Consider the following 23,514-nt stretch of genomic DNA (forward strand, 5'->3'; position numbering starts at 1 on the left):
AACAACTAACTGTGGTCCTTTTCTTCGGACCATTCCACGCAAATGGCACATAACATTCGGATAGTATTCATTACAGACCGTACGACCAGAAGGCAGGAACTCACGATACACTATCTTACTGTAATCAAAGAAAATGGCGAGAAAAATCTTATTCAGTCTTTGCTCTTCAGGCAGTTTCCATTGGGACAATTGGGCTTCGATTTCAACACCATACCCATATATCCACATTCCATCACCCGCTATAACCTTCATTAGAAGTTCTGGATCATTGCTGACTTCGTTCAGGAATTCCTGAGTGATATCCACGCGACATTCAACAATTTTGGAACGAACTTTGCTGCTACAAGGTTCGTACCCTAAAAATCTGCAAAAATTGCTCGGCACGAGTGAAAGAACATGGCGACATCAGCAACAACCTTTCTCGTGGTGGTTTGATGATTTTCCAAAACGATTTTCTTGACCACTTCCAAACTGTCAACAATAACTGATGTGTTGTACATCCAGGGTGGTTGTCATGTTCAAGGTCCTCTTGACCCTCTTTGAAATATTTATGCTGTTCGTAAACTCTTATCTTACTCACAGTAGTTTCATCAAAAGCCACACTCATCATTCTGAATGTAGTGCTGCATTTTCTTTCATTTTTGTAGCAAAATTTAATGCAGATTATTTGATCTATCTTTTTTCGAAAGTAAAAATTCACCGAGCACTCAAAAATTCATATAACCTTTTCATATGTCAACAATAAACAAAATATTCAAAACAGCTGAAAAAGCAAACATAAATCAGGAACACGTGTGCCATGCCAACAATTTTTTTAAGAAATTTCTGTTACTTTCTGACCACACATAGTATATTGCACAAGTATAAAGAAAGAAAGAATGAATGAAAGGAAAAAGGAATCATCCTATTAAATGTTACCGATAATATCAAGTGGAAATATGGAGTGCTGCAGTCTCAGTGTCTATATGCGAGCCACCACTGCTAGTTACGTCCACTGAAGAGAGAATCTCTCATTTTTCATTATTACCAATCCAAATTATGGCTGTTCTGAGATGATCCCCAGATTGCTGCTTACTGCCTCTCAAATACTTTCCAGCTGTAACAAATGTCATGTCGCCTGCACAGTGGACTTACACATCGTACTACTTGGCAAGTTATTCATCCCATAGGTCATGCAGAGTACACATCTGAACACAGAACCTTGTGGCACACTGTGAATGACAACCTTCCACCACTTTTAAAACCTACCAAGATTCCCCTACATATCTGCACAACTTTTCAGGCTTTCTTTCATTATGGATAACTGGATTATCTGCAAAAATCTTAGTTTGCTGTTAATAATGTGTGCCAGGTCACAGAAACCTGATGACGAATCCCCATCCAAGATAACATACTACTTCTTCCCTAGCAAGAAAACCGCAAACGAATCACATATTTTGTTCAGTATCCCATATGATCACACTTTTGTTAATAAGCATCAATGTGGTACCTAGTCGAACGGTTCTCTAAAAAAAAAAAGTCGAGACATATGGTGTCCACCTGATAGTACTGATCCATGGCATTTCAGTTGTTGCATATGAAAACCAATAATATTTTTGGAATCTGGTTTATCATAATGGAAGAGGTCATTCTGTTCAAGGTAACTTATTACATTTGAGCACAAAACATGTTCTAAAATACTACAAGAGGCACATGTCAGACATATTGAGTCAATTAGTACTGAAAAGTTGATAATTAAATGCTTTGTACAGTACTCAAAGTCCTATTTATACATGCAAACAACATCAGCGTAAATGTAAATTTTAATCTTATGTTGTCTAGGAATGTATTTTGTTTTTCTTTTCTTTCAGTAAATTTACGAATCCATATTCTTTTCTTTTCGATACCTTGTGCTCCCCATTTAGTGTTATCGTGCCCCCTTAGAAGGTGCACCCCACAGGTTGAGAATAACTGTCTTAAGTTGAGGGCAAGTGTAATCTATTGTAATAATAAGCAGTAAAATAAGTAGCATGGAATTTTGCAATTTCTTGATGCAATCTATATCTAAATTCAAAATTTGGTTAAAATTGTACGGAATTTTTAATCGAGTGTAGCAGTAGAATCCCCCCCATGAACCATGGACCTTGCCGTTGGTGGGGAGGCTTGTGTGCCTCAGCGATACAGATAGCCGTACCGTAGGTACAACCACAACAGAGGGGTATCTGTTGAGAGGCCAGACAAACGTGTGGTTCCTGAAGAGGGGCAGCAGCCTTTTCAGTAGTTGCAAGGGCAACAGTCTGGATGATTGACTGATCTGGCCTTGTAACAATAACCAAAACGGCCTTGCTGTGCTGGTACTGCGAACGGCTGAAAGCAAGGGGAAACTACGGCTGTAATTTTTCCCAAGGGCATGCAGCTTTACTGTATGATTAAATGATGATGGCGTCCTCTTGGGTAAAATATTCCGGAGGTAAAATAGTCCCCCATTCGGATCTCCGGGTGGGGACTATTCAAGAGGATGTCGTTATCAGGAGAAAGAAAACTGGCGTTCTACGGATCGGAGCGTGGAATGTCAGATCCCTTAATCGGGCAGGTAGGTTAGAAAATTTAAAAAGGGAAATGGATTGGTTAAAGTTAGATATGGTGGGAATTAGTGAAGTTCGATGGCAGGAGGAACAAGACTTCTGGTCAGGTGACTACAGGGTTATAAACACAAAGTCAAATAGGGGTAATGCAGGAGTAGGTTTAATAATGAATAGGAAAATAGGAATGCGGGTAAGCTACTACAAACAGCATAGTGAACGCATTATTGTGGCCAAGATAGATACGAAGCCCACACCTACTACAATAGTACAAGTTTATATGCCAACTAGCTCTGCAGATGACGAAGAAATTGAAGAAATGTAGGATGAAATAAAAGAAATTATTCAGACAGTGAAGGGAGACGAAAATTTAATAGTCATGGGTGACTGGAATTCGAGTGTAGGAAAAGGGAGAGAAGGAAACGTAGTAGGTGAATATGGATTGGGGCTAAGAAATGAAAGAGGAAGCCGCCTGGTAGAATTTTGCACAGAGCACAACTTAATCATAGCTAACACTTGGTTTAAGAATCATGATAGAAGGCTGTATACATGGAAGAACCCTGGAGATACTAAAAGGTATCAGATAGATTATATAATGGTAAGACAGAGATTTAGGAACCAGGTTTTAAATTGTAAGACATTTCCAGGGGCAGATGTGGACTCTGACCACAATTTATTGGTTATGACCTGTAGATTAAAACTGAAGAAACTGCAAAAAGGTGGGAATTTAAGGAGATGAGACCTGGATAAACTGAAAGAACCAGAGGTTGTAGAGAGTTTCAGGGAGAGCATAAGGGAACAATTGACAGGAATGGGGGAAAGAAATACAGTAGAAAAAGAATGGGTAGCTTTGAGGGATGAAGTAGTGAAGGCAGCAGAGGATCAAGTAGGTAAAAAGAAGAGGGCTAGTAGAAATCCTTGGGTAACAGAGGAAATATTGAATTTAATTGCTGAAAGGAGAAAATATAAAAATGCAGTAAGTGAAGCAGGCAAAAAGGAATACAAATGTCTCAAAAATGAGATCGACAGGAAATGCAAAATGGCTACGCAGGCATGGCTAGAGGACAAATGTAAGGATGTGGAGGCTTATCTCACTAGGGGTAAGATAGATACTGCCTACAGGAAAATTAAAGAGACCTTTGGAGATAAGAGAACCACTTGTATGAATATCAAGAGCTCAGATGGAAACCCAGTTCTAAGCAAAGAAGGGGAAGCAGAAAGGTGGAAGGAGTATATAGAGGGTCTATACAAGGGCGATGCACTTGAGGACAATATTATGGAAATGGAAGAGGATGTAGATGAAGATGAAATGGGAGATACGATACTGCGTGAAGAGTTTGACAGAGCACTGAAAGACCTGAGTCGAAACAAGGCCCCCGGAGTAGACAACATTCCATTGGAACTACTGAAGGCCTTGGGAGAGGCAGTCCTGACAAAATTCTACCATCTGGTGAGCAAGATGTATGAAACAGGCGAAATACCCTCAGACTTCAAGAAGAATATAATAATTCCAATCCCAAAGAAAGCAGGTGTGGACAGATGTGAAAATTATCGAACAATCAGTTTAATAAGCCACAGCTGCAAAATACTAACACGAATTCTTTACAGACGAATGGAAAAACTAGTAGAAGCTGACCTCGGGGAAGATCAGTTTGGATTCCGTAGAAATACTGGAACACGTGAGGCGATACTGACCTTACGACTTATCTTAGAAGAAAGATTAAGGAAAGGCAAACCTACGTTCCTAGCATTTGTAGACTTAGAGAAAGCTTCTGACAATGTTGACTGGAATACTCTCTTTCAAATTCTAAAGGTGGCAGGGGTAAAATACAGGGAGCGAAAGGCTATTTACAATTTGTATAGAAACCAGATGGCAGTTATAAGAGTCGAGGGGCATGAAAGAGAAGCAGTGGTTGGGAAGGAAGTAAGACAGGGTTGTAGCCTCTCCCCGATGCTATTCAATCTTTATATTGAGCAAGCAGTAAAGGAAACAAAAGAAAAATTTGGAGTAGGTATTAAAATCCATGGAGAAGAAATAAAAACGTTGAGGTTCGCCGATGACATTGTAATTCTGTCAGAGACAGCAAAGGACTTGGAAGAGCAGTTGAACGGAATGGATAGTGTCTTGAAGGGAGGATATAAGATGAACATCAACAAAAGCAAAACGAGGATAATGGAATGTAGTCGAATTAGGTCGGGTGATGTTGAGGGTATTAGATTAGGAAATGAGACAATTAAAGTAGCAAAATAACTGATGATGGTCGAAGTAGAGAGGATATAAAATGTAGACTGGCAATGGCAAGGAAAGCGTTTCTGAAGAAGAGAAATTTGTTAACATCGAGTATCGGTTTAAGTGTCAGGAAGTCATTTCTGAAAGTATTTGTATGGAGTGTAGCCATGTATGGAAGCGAAACATGGATGGTAAATAGTTTGGACAAGAAGAGAATAGAAGCTTTTGAAATGTGGTGCTACAGAAGAATGCTGAAGATTAGATGGGTACATCACATAACTAATGAGGAAGTATTGAATAGGATTGGCAAGAAGAGAAGTTTGTGGCACAACTTGACCAGAAGAAGGGATCGGTTGGTAGGACATGTTCTGAGGCATCAAGGGATCACCAATTTAGTATTGGAGGGCAGTGTGGAGGGTAAAAATCGTAGGGGGAGACCAAGAGATGAATACACTAAGCAGATTCAGAAAGATGTAGGTTGCAGTAGGTACTGGGAGATGAAGAAGCTTGCACAGGATAGAGTAGCACGGAGAGCTGCATCAAACCAGTCTCAGGACTGAAGACCACAACAACAACAGCAGTAGAATTCAGGAAAGTGTGAGGTTACATACGGAGATACAGAGTGGCCGTGGGAGAAGTGAGGAGGCTAAAAATCAGTGACAGTGTTATCCCAGAGAGGGGCAAAAGAAGCACCTCGAATGTTCAAAAACGTTGACTTTGGAGTACTACTGGTGAAGTAAGATGCAGACACACTCGTTGGAAACAGCAGACTGGAATACTGGAATTGTCCGTGTCCCTGAAGGAGAAGGAGGGGGGAAGGGAACAAAATAGTCCATCAGTAACAATATTGTTAGGACAAGAAAGTTACATTTTAAAATTCACACAAGAGTTGCTGCAAGTGAATATAAATGTTAGTGACTGTCGGATTTAGTGAAAATATTTTAACTACGGATGTCACAGGCCGAGAGAAGTTTACGCGGTTCCCTTGCTGGAGACAGACTGTAATGAGGATCGGCTGAGAGTGGACCCTATTGCTCGAGGTGGTCCAGCCTCTTCAACAACCTTACATCTTAAATGAAGTGCATGCACTGAGATGAGATGACAAATGTTATGGGATACCTCCTAATATCGTGTTGGATCTATTTTGGCCTGGTGCAGTGCAGCGACATGACATGACATGACATGACATGACATGACATGACATGACATGACATGACATGACATGACATGACATGACATGACATGGCATGGGCTCAACAAATTGTTGAAATAATGATCAGTGCTGCTTGTATAGCCTGTGAATGTGTAAGCGTTGCCTACGCAGGATGAACTGGCCTCTCGATTATGTTCCATGGGATTTATGTCGGGCAACCTGGGTAGCCGTGACCTGTGACATGATGCACTGTCATCCTAAAAAATTCTATTGTTATTTGAGAACATGAAGTTCTCCAAGTAGCCAAACGTAACTACTTCCAGTCAGTGATCAGTTCAGTTGGACCAGAGGACCTAACCCATTCCATTATGGAGCCATCAACAGCTTGCACAATGTCTTATTGACAACTCCTGTCCACGGCTTTGTGGGGTTTGCACCACACTCAATCCCTACCATCAGCTCCTATCAACTGAAATCGGGATGCATTTGACCAGGCCAAGGTTTTCCTGTCATCTAGGATCCAACCAATATGGTCACGAGCCCATGAGGGTTGCTGCAGGTGATGTTTTGCTGTTAGCAAATGCACTCGTCTCTCGACGTCTGCTGCCACAGTCCATTAAAGCACGATTTTGCCGTACGGTCCGAACGAATATGTTCGTCATACATCCCACACTGATTTCTGCAATTATTTCATGCAATGTTGTTTGTCTGTTACCACTGACAATAATATGCAAACACCACTGCTCTCTGTCGTTAAGTGAAAGCCGCCAGCCAGTGCGTTGTCCACGGTGAGAGGTAAAGCCTGAAATTTGGTATTTTCAGCACATTATTGACTCCAAATACTGAATTCCCTAACAATTTCCAAAACAAAATGTCCCCTGCAACTAGCTCCAACTACGATTCCACTTTCAACATCTATTACTTCCGACTGTCTGGCCATAAATCACCTCAGTACAAATGACATCTCTGCCACAGCACTGCTCTTTTATGCTTTGTGCACGACACTATTGCCATCTGTATATGTGCATGTCACTATCCCGTGACTTTTGTAACCTCAGCATATTTCACACAGGAATGTGCTGGTGGTAATGATCGCCTATTGGCTTATATTTAACTGCTGTCGCTAGTTCTTAGAGAGTACGGTGGGGAGGGAACTACTGGGTCCCACAAGTTTACGGAAACAGCCATTTCCAGAAGGGAGATATGGGACAACCAAGTATGCTCGTTGTAAAGAACAAAACCCAATAAATGGATCTGGGTGACCACCGTCAGATGACAGTTATCGAGGCACAGCTCCGGATTGGATGGACTGTGGCTGAAATGCACCACTCAAAATTGAAGAGGAGAGAATTGAAACCCACGTGAGGGAGTCCACACAACAGTGCACCAAACGGCATCCTCGAGCTATCGCTCTGTAGAGGCTGCCGAGTGCGAACTAACCCAGATACGGAACTTATCCACACAGATAGCAGGGACGAATAATGGTCTGTCACGGGCCAAGAGTCCATTGATAATGACACGCGAAAAAGAAGGGCACTTAATACGGAAATCTGTAGAGCGTCATTCTCCTGGGAGAGCAGAGAGCTGACGACGGTGCTGACCCAAACGCAAAACCACCAGACCAGTGGGACAGGAACTGGTAAATAAAAATGCCTTTCCACATGAATCACGTGAGTACCAATGACAATTTCACCATGGCATGGCCCTTTTATACCTCGTGTAAGTAAGTAAGATGTGAAGGCGTAACGCCGCATCAAATGCCTTACAAAGATTGGAGAAAACTGCAACAAGATGGTGATGGTGAGGAAAGGCCTGCTTTTTTGCAGCCTCCAACCAAAACTGATGATCAATTGTGGAGTGTCCCTCCTAAAAGCTGTACTGATAAGAAGACAACAGGTTCCGAGATTTGAGGATCTGACAGGGCCGATGAGCCACTGAAGAATTTAGGGAGGAGAGAAAGTGTTCTCGACAAAACTGCTTGCTCTATTTGAGTAACAAATGGGCTTTGCCTTGAAGGTATTAAATGTAATGGGACCTTCAGAGGACAGGTGCCACTTCAGGCATTGCAAGCCTCAATGGCAGCGAGTAATCGTACTGAACATGTCACAGATGACTTCTTCAATACAACCTAACAGAGAGAGGGTAAACATGACCTGGGAGGTTAATTGGCACAATGGAAAGCCCTGCAGGATAACCTGGCCATCAGGTGGCAGGAAGGGAATGAGAGAATTGACTGAAATTGGTTGTTATCACACAGGTCATTGTGTGGTGACTAGTGTAATGACAGGAGAAGTGAGCAAAAGAAAGTGCCACAAGCAGCTCTAATGTGGGTAGGTGAACTGTCATGAAGAAGGCACAGGTCGTGGTCTACAAGAATCTGGTCTATAAGGAGACCCCAACTAGACAAAAAGCAGTAAAGCAGTTCCCCACAAGAAGTGATGGGCACAAAATCCCCAAAGAGGAGGAAGGAAGATGAGAGTTGCTGAAGGAGGGCAGTTAGAGCAACAGACGTAGGTGGCCTGTCAGGAGGGAGATAGAGACTGTAATCCGTGACCACAAAGTCCAAATGGACGCAGACAACTGCTTCCAATGTGGTACAAAGATGGAGATCTGTGTACTAACAACATCCTTACAAAGGTGCAAACACCACCTGAAGCCCTCAAAGGGCCAACCAGGTTCCGTCAGAAAACATGGAACCTATGAAGGGACGGTGAGTGAGCATCAGTAAAATGAGAGTCCTGTACAACAACACAAGCTGCAGAGTAAAAGGAAGTAAAGGATATCAGTTCTGGAAAGTGAGGGGAATACCTGTTACAATTCCACTGCACAGAATGCAGACCCAAATAGGAGGCGAAAGGGCTACATCAAGTCACACCGCCAGGTCACCATCTGTCACCGAGGATGGGGTGACATCCATAAACAAGATGTCAGTCTCAGGTTGCGAGGAGGGAGTTACCACCTTTGGGGGCACAGGAAGTGTCTTGTCCTGGTACTTATGTTTCTTCTCCTCCTCCTCAGGTCAAGGAGGGCAGTGTCTGGAGAGAGAGCAGGTTTCAGCGAAATCTGGAACTGGTACAGAGCAGACGACCTAGGGGTGCACAGACTGTGGGTTAAGTGGTTGATGTGTGCCAACAGGCCTTTGGTCTGGGAGATGTAAGGGGAGGGATCCTGGTATTGGAACCCATCACTGATAAACACCTTAGAAGGAGGACACGTCTCTGACTAGGTAGGGGGAGTAGCACCCAGAGGGGTGGGCACGGGAACTGCAGGGAAGGGGGAGAACTGGGATTAGGAGGTGGCAGGAGCAGGAGGGGGTGGGGTGGAACTGGGATAAAGAGGAAGGGGAAAGGAGCTAAAAGAAGCAAAGTTAGATGGAAAGATGGTCATATTTGTGAAGAGCCTCAGTGTAGGATAAATAATAGAGGAACTCATACTTCTGCATCTTCTTTTCCTTATAAACTGGGCAATCTGGTGAGCATACAGTGTGGAAGTTGTGACAACCAATGCACATAGTTACCAGAACACAGGACCTCTCCTCACAGAGTGGGCATCCACATCGACCGCACAGAGGGCCCATCATACAGCAGGAACACTTGCCCGAAATGGAAGCACTGAAAACACCTCACGGTTTGGTGAGATGTACTGCTTCGTGTCACACCGATAAAACGTAATCCTGACCAGGAGGATAGCTGGGCCGACACTGCTGTGAAACTCAGCTTGCCATTTTCTCACACGATGCCCTGCGAACTAGGGATGAAAGGCAACAGGTGGATTCTATATTCCCAAATTTCTGTAAAGCATCTGATACAGTGCCACACTGGTAACTGTTAATGACGGTACGACCATATGGGATATGTTCTCAGGTACGTGATTGGCTCAGTAACAGAACCCAATATGTTGTCCACGATGGCAAGTGTTCGGAAACAAGGGCATTGTCAGGAATGCCACAGGAAAGTGTGACTGAAATGCTACTGTTTTTTATACATACGGTTATTGCAATTAAATATTCAAAATGCTGTAGAAATAACACCACCAGACAGAATGACGTCAAATTGCAAAGGAAGATTATCGGAGAAGGGGGAAAACGTATGGCAGAAGAAAAAGAAAATATTGTGAAAACTGATAAATAGATGGCACTGTATACACCTGTCATGCGCACAGCCCACTTAAGTCGATATAAACACACCAGGTACACGGCTTTTCCTCCTTTCGTGTCTGCGATGTTCACCGTGACTGTCTCAATGCGGGATCGCGCTCTGCTCGTAAAGCTGTATTACAAGAATGATGATGACTGTGCACACGTTGCTCTGCAGAATTTCCGGACACTGAAGGGTTTGAAAAAGGCGTCGGTCCGACGAATCTGGATAGAATGATTCAGAAATTGAAAAGACAGGCTCTATTGGTTTGCAACCTGATAGAGGGAGAAAACAAACTGATTCAACATCAGTGGCCGCAGCAATGCAGGAAGAGACGAGTGGTAGTGTGCAAACATGTAGTGCAAAGAGAATTGCCCAAACATCGGACATACCCATGAGCACTGTGCGTAAAATTCTACGAAACGTCCTTCTTTGCTGCCCATTGATAATTACCTATGTGCACGAGTTGGTTTCTGTTGGCCTGCCAGCAAGAGAGACCTTTGCTTTAGAATTTCTTGCTCGCATGGAAGTGGACAATGGTTGGCCATGAAAGATTTTGTGGACAGATTTTCATCTGACAGGATATGCCAATACGCGGAATTGTTGAATATGGGCAACTGAAAACCCACACGGAAATCAATCAGTACCACTTCATCCTGAAAAGGTCACTGTGTGCTGCGAGTGTGCGGCATCATTTATCACAGGGCCATATTTTTTGAAGAGACAGGTGCTTCCGGTCCTGTTACCTGTACCGTCACTGGTAGGCACTAAGAGTGTCTTTTGCGCAACCACATCATTCCAGCTCTCCAACAGTGTGGATCGGATCATTTCCATGCAAGATGGTGAACCTCCGCACATTGCAAATCCAGTTAAACAGCTGCCGAAGCACTATTTCGGAAATGCTAGAATTATCAGCTGTCATTTTCCCACAGCCTCGCCGTCCCGATCACCTGATCTTAATACGTGTGACTTCTGGCAGTGGAGTTGTCTAAAAGATGTTGTGTTCAGTGTTCCAATTGCAAACTTAGCTGCACTGAAGCACACACTGCGCCACACATTCTGAACGTGACTTCGGAAATGCTTCGATCAGTTGTGGAACGTGCCGTTTCTCGATTTCAACTTGTTGCAGAAAATGGCGGACAGCATACTGAACATGTTTTGTACAAGTCAAACGGTTTTTGGTCTCAGGACAATTAAAAACCAATAGGACTGATGCTTTTTATGCAGTTTTTGGCCTCAGGACAATTAAAAAGCAATAGGATTGATGCTTTTTTTATGCAGTTTTTGGCCTCAGGGCAATTAAAAACAGATTTTTCCATCCAATGTGATGATGGGCTTACATAACTAACAGTATCACACCTGTACACCCATGCATAATGAGTAGTACAGTTTGTTTAAATGTTTGTTGTACGATTCATTTGTCATTTGCAGTCAACCACTATTAAACTATGATGCTTACAGTGCCATCTATTGCAACATTTTGTAACTATTTATTTTTCTTCTGCCAAACATTTCTCCCTGTCTCTGATAATAATCCATTGCAATTTGACACCATTCCGACCGGTGGTGTTATTTCTACAGCGGTTTGAAAGTTTAACTTTAATTATAATCATCCTGTACATCAATGATTTGGTGAACAGAGTAAGCAGCAGTCTGCTGACAATGCTGCCGTGTACGGGGAGGTGGCATCGTTGAGTGACTGCAGGAGGATACAATATGACTTTGACAAAATTTATAGTTGTCACAAATTCAACTAGCTCTAAATGTAGAAAAATGTAAGTTAATGTAGATGAAAAAAAGATAATATTTGAGAACATGTTGCTTTGCACAGTCATGTCGATTATATATCCAGGTGTAACACTGCAAAGCAGTATGAAATGGGATGAGTATGAGGCGTATAGTAGGGAAGGTGAATGGTTGACTTCGGTCTATTGGGAGAATTTTAGGAAAGTGTAAATGAGATTGCATACAGGACACAAGTGTGACCCACTGTTGAGTACTGTTCGAGTGTCTGGGATCTGCACAGTGTCAGATTAAAGGAAGACATTGAAGCAATTTAGAGGCAGGCAGCTATAATTGTTACCATTAGGTTCAAATAACGTGCAAGAGTTATGGAGGTGTTTCAGGAACTAAAATAGTAATCACTGGAGGGAAGGCGACATTCTTTCTGAGAGCAGCACTATTGAGAAAATTTAGAGAATCAGCATTTGAGGCTGACCAGAACCATTCTACTGCCATCAACTTACACACAAAAGTACGATCAGAGGGATTAGGGCTCATACGGAAGCACATAGACAGTCTTTTTCCCTCACTCTTGCTGCAAGTGAAATCTAAGAGAAATGTAGTGGTACAGCGTACCCCCTGCTGTGCACCGAATGGAGGCTTTCAGAGCACACCTGTAGATGTAGACATATGCAAGGACACCGAGAGAGGGGAAGAAGAGAGGACAGGGAGGGAGGGGCACGGGGAAGGGAATGCAGTCCACAAGGAAGAAAGAACTTCAATAGCTTGGGGCCCCGTGTGCGCCACGCTCGAATGAGCTGTGATCCCGTGGGGGGAGTTCCTTCTGTAGAGATGTCGTGTATGTTCTGCATTTCACCTAGCTCGTAGAAGTTGATGTACTATTAAGAGAGAGGTGTCATCTGCTGTAGGAGAAATATACTACCACGTTGCCCACTTACGTTTCCAGCTTTTTGAGCCAGCGGAGTGTGTCAAAAAGAGCATCCGTATGTCCCTCGCAACTGTGCAATTCGAGTTCCCGCAGCTCTGGGCAGTGCTCCACCACGCCGCGCATCGTCTCGTCCACCACGATGCAACCGAGCTGAAGCTGCTGCAGTTTTGGCAATCCTCCATTCCTGAAGACGTGGTAAATAGTTGTGAACTATACTTATTACAAAGAATACAATACAAATAAATGATCTAATCATCATCAGATAATGTCAGAAGCTCCGTGAGGCTTTTCTCGGGCAGTACTCTCGTCTACAGGAAGGTTGTAATGCCAGAGCATTGTAGCAAAACACAGGAAAAGGGACTGGAAGTCAATGCTGAGGGTAAGTAAATGTAACATGTTATACATTAATATATGGAGACACTCATTGATGTTTGATTATGCTATTGCTGTTAAATCAGTGAATAAGTCACCAATGAAATGTTTGGAGGTAACCATCTGAAATGACATAAAATAGAGTGAGTGTACAAAATTTGTTCTATGAAAAGAGGATGCCAGGCTAAAATTCCACGGAAGGGGGGGGGGGGGGGGAGGGGGGGGGGGGGGAATCCATGAAATTGTATCTTAGAAACACTCATTTGACTGATCTTCACATACTGCTTATGAGCCTGTGGCCTTTAGCAGGCACTATTAAGAGAGCAAGTAGAAAAGATCCAGCAAAGGGCAGCCAGTTCCCTCTTTGTACAGTGCATGCTAGACTGTTACAGAGATTCCCAAACAACTCCGGTGGCACACGCTACAAGACACGCCTGTAGTGTTGGTATCTTGTGCCTCCAGGTATGTAAAATGGTAATTTTTTATGGCAACATAAGCATAAGGACAACAAAACATCCAGTGTCCCTGAGCAGAGATCTCCAACCCAGCCAGGAATTGAACCTGCACCCCCTTCACTTGGCAATCTGTTATTATGTTTGTGCAGTTACTGAGGCAGACAATAAATGATTCATTTTTCTGTGATGATAAGGTACTCATACCTCCTGATACACTGTGGTTTATCTGTCAGTGTATCTTCTTGGATAATAATTAAAATTTTAGGACATTAAATAGCATTTTTTTCACTACATATGTGGCTCTCAGCAGTCATACGAACTTTCATTCAGTGTGTTCTGCAGATCTCCCTAAGTAGCAGAACCTATGTACTATGTGTCTGAAAATGGAGAAATTAAGATTTAACGCAATTCTTACTTTACTGGAAAGGAAGAGGATCGGATCAATTGATATGTAATGTTATTAAAGAGTGTCGACAATAAGAAATGAGGAGTTCCTTCGCAGAGTAGGAGGGGAATGGCTCGTATCAAAAACACTGATAAGAAGAAGGGACAAATTAACAGGATGTGTGTTCAAAAATCACGGAATAGGTGCACATACGAAGATTATTTCAAAAGTACGGTCCGAGTCGCCATAGCTAATCTACAGTCACGCAAACACTGAAATGGGCATGCGCATCAACTTCCTGATCACCTTGCTTCTCAAACAGCACCATTTACATTGGTACTGTTGCAGTGTGTTGTTACACTGTCAGTTCAAAATGTTTAAAACCAATGATCAGCCTACCGACTGTGAAAGGACAGTGATTCAGTCTTTGACAGCTAGGAATGTTGCAGCAATGGAAACACACTGACAGATAAGTGAGGCAAATGACCCCAATGTGACAGGTGACAGCAAAGTGTACGAGTGGGTGAGATCTTTCGAGGACGGGTGGGGAAATGGCAGTGACGAACTGTAAGCAGGCCAACCGTCAGTGATCTCAGAATATTTGGACAAAAATATTGTGTTGATAGGCAGTTCACAATTTCAACTTTAGCACTGGAATATCTGAATGTGTGTAAAACCACTCTGCAGAAAATTACCTCTGAAAAGTTGGAATTTCGTAAATTGTGTACGCGTTGGATCCCCAAGCTGCTTACTGAGTCACACAAATTGGAAAGAATGGCTTGTGCTATTGTTTTTAGGACTGATATTATAAGGAAGGTGATTAATTTTTAGAGAACACTGTTACAGACCTGGGTTTTCTCACACAACAGTCTAATTGTGTCAACGGAATAGCATCACCTGACATCACCAGTCAGTCGAGGGCGAGCACAGAATCTCAACTAAGTTACAGCACCCACGTTTTGGTATAGTAATAGGTCTTCTTAGTCAAGTTTATGCACCAACAGCAACAATACACGCAGCCACTTACTGCGCAACCCTGACGAAACTTCGGCGTAGTGTACAGAATAGCGAGGCCGGGGGCACAATCTCAACCCACGAGGTTATATCGACTGTGTTTTGGGGCAGACACTGAGTCTCATCAGTTGAGTTTATGCATCAAGAGAGAACAATAAATGCAATTGCTTATTGTGCTATCGTGTCTAAAATTCAGTGTGCGGTACTGAATAGTGACAAGGTCTACTAATGTCTGGACTTTCGTTACTCCGTGACACTGGCAGAGCCCATTCTGTCAATCGCACCCAAAATCATATCAAATCTTTCAGATTGGAACAGATTGCCAACTGTCCAGACTTGGTGTCGAGTGATTGTCATTCGTTCTGCTACCTAAAGGAGTTTTTCGATGGCAAACACTTTGCAACAGATGACAAGGTGGAAGAAGCAGTTAAAGACTGGTTATCCCCACAGCCGGCAGATATCTGTGACTTAGGGATACAAAAGCTTTTAGAACATTATGACAAATGTTTAAACAAATACGTAGAAAAAATGTACAGAATTAAATAAAAACAGACTTCTGAAAAAATCTGAGTTGTTTTATATTTTATAAGAAATCAGACCTTACTTTACGAATAATCCTCATATACCGTGGTGCCACTAAACACAATACTTGAATGTTAACGTATGTACTCCACGAGACACCTCGTGGTTTGTGGTGGAGGATACTTCTGCTTCCAATCTCTCTCCCTCTTTTCTATTCCATTCACTAGCTCTCTTTTCTCTGGTTTTTCTGGCTTTGGTCAGTTCCCAAGACCCTGGTGTTTTTTTTTTTTTAATTTTCTTCTGAATTGGTAGGACAGTAATTTGTCACTTTATGTTAGACAAAAGCTTGCTGAATATGTTATCACAGCAATAAATAAGCATTAAGAAGTACATGTACTGGGAAGCGAATGTAAAAATTCCAAGATCCGTAACCCTTAACCTGAAATACCTCTTAATTGTGGATAACTAGATACGTGCGGTCATGCAGACCTCTTAATATTTTTTTGTAGTGTAACTTCACATTAACTGGCAAAAATTAAGCGAATAGTCAACTATTTCGTGTTACAAGCAGGTAAAATACTGTTAAGCACTTCTAAAGATTTCATTGATTACGTTATTCAAAATGAACATGCAACATAATGAGTATGTGTCGTCATTTAGTACAAGCCTTGATATCAGTTATCAGAGTCATAAGAATAAATTAAAACAGTAAACAAAAGTAATAATCAAATGAACTGAAAATATTAATTTGCAGCATTTTTGCACACTCAACGCACATCTTCCTACTACATTCCAGACAAATTGGCTGACCACATTTGGTGCACTTATGCATCATTTTCCTTTTTTTTTTTTTTGTTTTTTTCTCCAGGACACTTCATACATGTCGTCCTCTTACATTCTATCACTTGGTTTACCTCTAACATATCATCATCAAATAATTCTTCTGTCTGAGATTTTGTAGATGTTTGTGCCAAAATCTGATTGTGCCATCACATGCCACCAGTCCCTGCCTGTTTCACCAATATGATTCTATATGCTGAATCTTCTGCATAGTTTGTGGCTCCCATGGAGTTCACCTTTAATCTTGACAGTGTGAACTTTTGTGATCACTGTGGCACACCATTTTTCATTCAGGTGTTCACGGTGCAAGTTAATGGTTTGTTTTGAACATTTCTCAAATGTCAACAACGTCCCATAGAAGGCTGACCTCTAATTGACCTCTAAATTGGCTGGGGAAATAGCAGGAAAGTTAAAGGGGGGAGGCACTGTCACGAGTGGTAAAATACCAGTGGTTATAGGATTCAGAAAAGACCCTTTTTTAGGGTAGGGAGGACAGAAAGAAAACAAATTTTAAGAGAGGTTAGAACTGAGACAAACCTTCAGTTTGAGAAAGAAATCAAAAAACATAATTCCAGCTTATTACATCAACATAAACAGCCATTGGTTAAGAATTTTCAACTGTCAACAGATATTTTAACTCCACCCAATTTTAACTCAGTCAATGTGAAATGTCAGCTATCTTTATTGCATCAAAATATTCGAGGACTGAGAAATAAAATTAATGAATTAACTACATCTACATCTACATCTACATCTACATTTATACTCCGCAAGCCACCCAACGGTGTGTGGCGGAGGGCACTTTACGTGCCACTGTCATTATCTCCCTTTCCTGTTCCAGTCGCGTATGGTTCGCGGGAAGAACGACTGTCTGAAAGCCTCTGTGCGCGCTCTAATCTCTCTAATTTTACATTCGTGATCTCCTCGGGAGGTATAAGTAGGGGGAAGCAATATATTCGATACCTCATCCAGAAACGCACCCTCTCGAAACCTGGCGAGCAAGCTACACCGCGATGCAGAGCGCCTCTCTTGCAGAGTCTGCCACTTGAGTTTGTTAAACATCTCCGTAACGCTATCACGGTTACCAAATAACCCTGTGACGAAACGCGCTGCTCTTCTTTGGATCTTCTCTATCTCCTCCGTCAACCCGATCTGGTACGGATCCCACACTGATGAGCAATACTCAAGTATAGGTCGAACGAGTGTTTTGTAAGCCACCTCCTTTGTTGATGGACTACATTTTCTAAGGACTCTCCCAATGAATCTCAACCTGGTACCCGCCTTACCAACAATTAATTTTATATGATCATTCCACTTCAAATCGTTCCGCACGCATACTCCCAGATATTCATCTGCATAGATGAATTAGAGTCTTCAAACCCAGCTGACATAATCTGCCTCTCCGAACATCATGTGACCACTGGTATAGAACTTTTAAGTGTTACAGGGTTTAGGTTAGCATCTCACTTTTGTAGATCAGAAATGGAGAAAGGAGGAGTTGCCACATTCATCAGGAACTGTCATAAATTTAAGAACATAGACATTCATAAATTTTGCCTAGAACAGCATATGGAAGCATGTGCAACAGAATTAGATTTTCACAAAAAATCTTTCATAATATTAAGTATATATCGAGCACCTGCAGGTAACTTTAATCTGTTTGTAAACCACCTTGAAGCTGTACTGGCCCATTTAACAACCAAAAACAAAGAAATAGTGGTTGCTGGTGATTTCAATGTAGATTTCCTTAAAGACTCTCCCAATAAGAACTTATTTGAGTTAGTAACACTATCATTCAACTTAATTCCCACAGTAAAGTTCCCCACTAGGATAGCCACTTGCTCACAAACAGCCATTGATAATATCTTTATAGAAAAGTCAAATGAACAAAATTATATTACAAAACCAATAGTCAATGGCCTCTCAGACCATGACATGCAGTTCCTTCTGTTAAATGTTAATACTGAACAGGATATAAAATCTGTTAAATCTGAGCTCAAAAGGGTAATCAGTAAGCCAAAAATTGATTATTTTAGGACACTCCTCAGAGACATTCACTGGACTGATGTTTACAGTGCTCATGGCATGAATGAAAAATATAACATTTTTGCTAATAAAGTGCTTACCTTATTCGAACACTGCTTTCCCCCAAAACTTACCAAGGTTAGAGCAAAGTCTACAAAGAAGCCATGGATTACTCGAGGAATAGGGGTATCTTGTAAAACCAAAAGAAAACTGTATCTAACAATCCGAAACATTTCCAATGTTGATGCTATAGCACATTATAAGAAATACTGCAAAATATTAAAGACTGTAATACGGATGTCAAAGCAAATATATTACAAGGAAAAGATAGTCATATCAGATAACAAAATAAAGACAATATGGGATATAGTGAAGGAGGAGACCGGTAGAACCAGACATGAAGAGGAACCAATAGCATTAAGAGTAAATGATGCATTGGTGACAGATGTGTATAGTGTTGCAGAACTTTTTAACAAACATTTTATAACTGTTACTGAAAAGATGGGGTTGTCAGGTTCGGTAGATGCTGCTATGGATTACCTTAGACCAGACATTTCAAGTAACTTCCATAATATGAATTTGACCCTCACTACCCCAACAGAAATAATGTCCATCATAAAATCTTTAAAATCAAAAACATCTAGTGGGTATGATGAAATATCAACAAAGTTAATTAAAGAATGTGATTCTGAGCTAAGTAACATATTAAGCTATCTGTGTAACCAGTCGTTTATCAGTGGAATATTTCCTGAATGGCTGAAATATGCTGAAGTTAAGCCACTGTTTAAGAAGGGAGATAAAGAAATAGCATCAAATTTCCGTCCAATTTCACTGTTGCCAGCATTCTCAAAAATTTTCGAAAAAGTAATGTACAGTCGTCTTTATAACCATCTTATCTCAAATAACATACTGTCAAAGTCACAGTTTGGATTTCTAAAAGGTTCTGATATTGAGAAGGCTATCTACACTTACAGTGAAAATGTACTTAATTCATTAGACAAAAAATTGCAGGCAACTGGTATATTTTGTGATCTGTCAAAGGCATTTGACTGTGTAAATCACAATATCCTTTTAAGTAAACTAGAATATTATAGTGTAACAGGAAATGCTGCAAAATGGTTCAAATCTTATATCTCTGGCAGGAAACAAAGGGTGTTATTAGGAAAGAGACATGTATCAAGCTATCAGGCATCATCCAACTGGGAGTTAATTACATGTGGGGTCCCACAAGGTTCCATTTTGGGGCCCTTACTTTTCCTTGTGTATATCAATGACCTTTCATCAGTAACATTACCAGATGCCAAGTTTGTTTTGTTTGCCGATGATACAAACATTGCAATAAATAGCAAATCAAGTGTAGTCTTAGAAAGATCAGCCAATAAAATATTTGTGGACATTAATCACTGGTTCCTAGCCAATTCTTTGTCACTAAACTTTGAAAAAACACACTACATGCAGTTCAGAACTTGTAAGGGGTGTCCCAAGAGTATATGTCTAACATATGATGACAAGAAGATAGAAGAAGTGGACAGTGTTAAATTCTTGGGATTACAGCTTGATAATAAATTCAACTGGGAGGAGCACACCACAGAACTGCTGAAGCGTCTTAACAAATCTCTGTTTGCAATGCGAATTTTGTCAGACATAGGGGATATAAAAATGAAAAAGCTGGCATACTATGCTTACTTTTATTCCATAATGTCATATGGGATTATTTTTTGGGGTAATTCATCAAGCCAAGCTAAAGTTTTCCGGGCACAAAAACGTGCAGTAAGAATTATATGTGGTGTGAACTCAAGAACATCCTGCAGAAGCCTGTTTAGGGAACTAGGGATACTAACTACAGCTTCCCAATATATTTATTCCTTAATGAAATTTGTCATTAAAAATATATCACTTTTTCAAACCAACAGCTCAATTCATGGAATCAATACTAGAAATAAGAATAATCTTCACAAGGATTTAAAGTCACTTAGTCTTGTACAAAAAGGTGTGCATTATTCAGGAACACACATTTTCAATAACTTGCCAGCAGCCATAAAAAGCTTAATAACCAATGAAATTCAGTTTAAGAGAAGCCTAAAGGATTTATTGGTGGCCAACTCCTTCTACTCCATAGATGAATTTCTTAGTAAAACCAACTGATTTGTATATAAGTACAACATAACTTCTGCACAATTTCAGTGCAGTAATGTGTTCACTGAAAATTTGTGTGTGTGTGTGTGTGTGTGTGTGTGTGTGTGTGTGGTTGTGTGTAAGTATAATCTAACTTCTGCACCATTTCAGTGCAGTAATGTGTTCATTGTAAATAAGTATTTCAGTAGTTGTATTACATGTTTATTACCTTATAAATAAATAAAAAACTTTTTTATTTTAAATTCAGTGCATTAGTATTTGTAAAATGACTCTTAGTGTTCATTAAAATATGACGATCATTCCACTTGGGACCTGTGGAATGGTACATTAGCTTATTTGTTTTAGTTGTAAATATTTGTCATGTATTGTTGTTTTTCTGACATGTTCCACATCCTGGAGGACCTCCTCACTACGGATCAATTGGAATGAAAGTAAATCTAATCTAATAATCTAATCTAATCTACGCCTTCTGCACACACATTTCCTGTCGTCTCCGTCTCGTGAGTCATTAGCAGCTAATATTTTTCCTGTCGTGTGTGTTAACACAACAGTTTCTGATGAGCCTTACTTAAGATTGAACTTGTGACTTTGCACTCGAGAGGTTCCTTGCAAGCTTCTCGATTAGTTTAGCTGTATGTTCGCTCCATCTTGACTTGTTATCCAGCTGGACACTCAGGAATTTTGCACGGTGTTTTACATTTAGAATATGATCGTTAATGACTACTCACAGTTCTACTGTGCCTTTTTTGGCTCATCTGAAAGGAAGGTATCAGTCTTTGGGAGATAAAAAAGGAAGTAAGGAAAACTAGGGTTTAATGTCACATTGACATCAAGGTCTTCAGAGACAGAACACAAGCTCAGACCAATTGCAACTACAGAAGGCATATTTCATCTACGGTGAGTGAACAGCCGACACCTGATACTGTAGACATCTCCGCAGCAACTGTGGTCCTATTGGATTCTTTACGTAAAAGATTCCTGCAACTTGTCACTGTTACCAGCCCTTGTGAGGAAACAAACTCCTTTTTTGAGAAAAATGTGATTCCTGTACTGTAAAAACCCGCCACAGGGAAAAGGAAATGAAAGGAATTCAGCTCGGGATTAAAAAAGAGTATAGAATTAGGGTGAAGTGTCTGACTTTCGTGGACGATGTTCCCATTCTAATGAACAATAGAGGGGAAGCCAAACTTGCATTGGAAAAACTACAAGAAATCTCACAGAAAACTGGGCTACATCTCCTACGAGAAAACACAGTATATGGAAAACAAACCTGTAGATAATCTCCCCATTACTAGTCAATACGGGAAAGTGACACAAGTTGCCCACTTCAGATATCTGGGAGAGATAATCCAACCATCAGGACTGAACTCAATAGCCAATAAAGATAGAATCTCCAGATTACAAAAAGCATATAAGCTCACTTGGAATCACTATAATAAGAAATCTATTTCTGTCAATGCGAAACTAAGGCATTACAACACAGTAATCCTACCAGAAGCACTTTATGCTGCAGAAACTACAGTGATTCGTGGTCATACTAAGATCAGAGAGACTGAAAAGCAGGAAAGAAAAATTCCGAGGAAAATAAATGGAACTGTGTTTCGGAAAGGAATTTGGTTGAAGAGGCCAACTAGAGAGATTTATAAAGACATATAAACAATAACAGACACCATTAGAAAGAGAAGGATAGTTGCTTTTAATCAAATTAAACTATACGGTTCCAGTGATCTTTTCAAGTCTCAAACATCTATGATGTATACATGCAGACTGAAATGACATACGAAAATTTGTACCGAACCCAGGTCCCCTGCTCAGGAGGGAGATGTACTAAGCACTACACCACACCACCCCGGCACAACTCCACGCACTACCCTAGCTCGCCTCCCTCCTCAGTCCAAATGCCAGAGTTTTAGGCAGGATCCCCATTTCGTTCAATGCTGAGATGCTATTCCAATGTTGTTGGAGAGCCTCTGCAGTGCTGTTTGAGTTTAGGGGTAAGACCTGGTGGGCTGAGGCACGAATAGGAATTTGGACTGAGGGGCGAGACGTGCCAGATGTGTAAGATGCTGTGCCACAGAGTGCATCTGTCTGGTGAGCAGCAGAACCGGGTTCAAATCTGTACAATTTTTCATTCGTCACTTCAGTCGGCATACGTACATTGTATATGTCTGAGACTTGGAAAGGTCTCTGGAACCACACAGCTTTATTTCATTAAAAACATATGTTTCTCTTCTACTGATAGCTTTGTATTTACTCGCTTACACTGGAATTCCTCAGAGAAAACAGTTACCTACTGTCAGAGTTTCAACAGGTAACATCTCCGTGATGCTCTCGTACCTAATAAATGATCCCGTGATGAAACGAACCACCCTCTGTCGGATCTTCTCCTTCTGCTAATCCGACCTCTAAGGGTCCCAGACTGATGAGCAATACTCGAGATCGGTTTAACGAGTGTTTTGCAATTCCCGACGAATGTCAGCCTGACACCTGTCTATCGTAAAATTTGTTTTATGCCACCATTCCACTTTAGGCCATTCCAGATGGCTACTCACGAATATTTTACAGTAGTCAGCTGCCGTTTCCAGTCATCTGTCACCGACAGTGTGATCCCACAGTAGCAGATTTCTGTAGGAGCTGTTATTCTGTTTTGCCAAAAGAATGATAAGTGAAATAATAGAGCAATAAACTGTCACAAAGTTTCAAATGAAAGGTAGAAAAACTGCTACTTAAACCTATCATTTACTAAAAGAAGTGTACAGCGAATGTGAGTTTATGTGTGGTTCATGCATTTCCGAGACTGCTAAGAAGGTGACTGACACTTGGGGACGCCCTCCGACATCGAAAATGGTTATAAGTATCGAAAAAGTAGGTACCCAATTCAATCTGGCTGTCAGTTGAGTATTTGATAGATTGCTGAAACTGTAGGAATTGACAAAGAATGTGGAAGGAAAATTTTGCCTAACACAAGAAAGGTGGGTGTGAAACTAGTGCCAAAAATGATCTTAATTTCTGGG

General features: G+C 41.1%; 1 protein-coding gene across 3 annotated transcripts in view; it reads right to left on the reverse strand.

Moving 5' to 3' along the window:
* LOC126109597 (uncharacterized) overlaps nt 1-23,514 on the reverse strand; it is a 115,842-nt gene that overhangs the window by 5,397 nt on the left and 86,931 nt on the right. For 2 of the 3 annotated variants that reach the window (XM_049914638.1, XM_049914637.1), the window contains one exon: nt 12,762-12,935. The exons of the other annotated variant lie outside the window; for it this stretch is intronic. In XM_049914638.1, coding sequence (XP_049770595.1) covers nt 12,762-12,935 — 174 coding nt within the window. The remainder of the gene's footprint in view (nt 1-12,761; nt 12,936-23,514) is intronic. 3 annotated transcript variants of the gene reach the window in all.

The sequence above is a fragment of the Schistocerca cancellata genome, chromosome 12 (assembly GCF_023864275.1).
Source record: "Schistocerca cancellata isolate TAMUIC-IGC-003103 chromosome 12, iqSchCanc2.1, whole genome shotgun sequence".
Classification (NCBI taxonomy): Eukaryota; Metazoa; Arthropoda; class Insecta; order Orthoptera; family Acrididae; genus Schistocerca; species Schistocerca cancellata.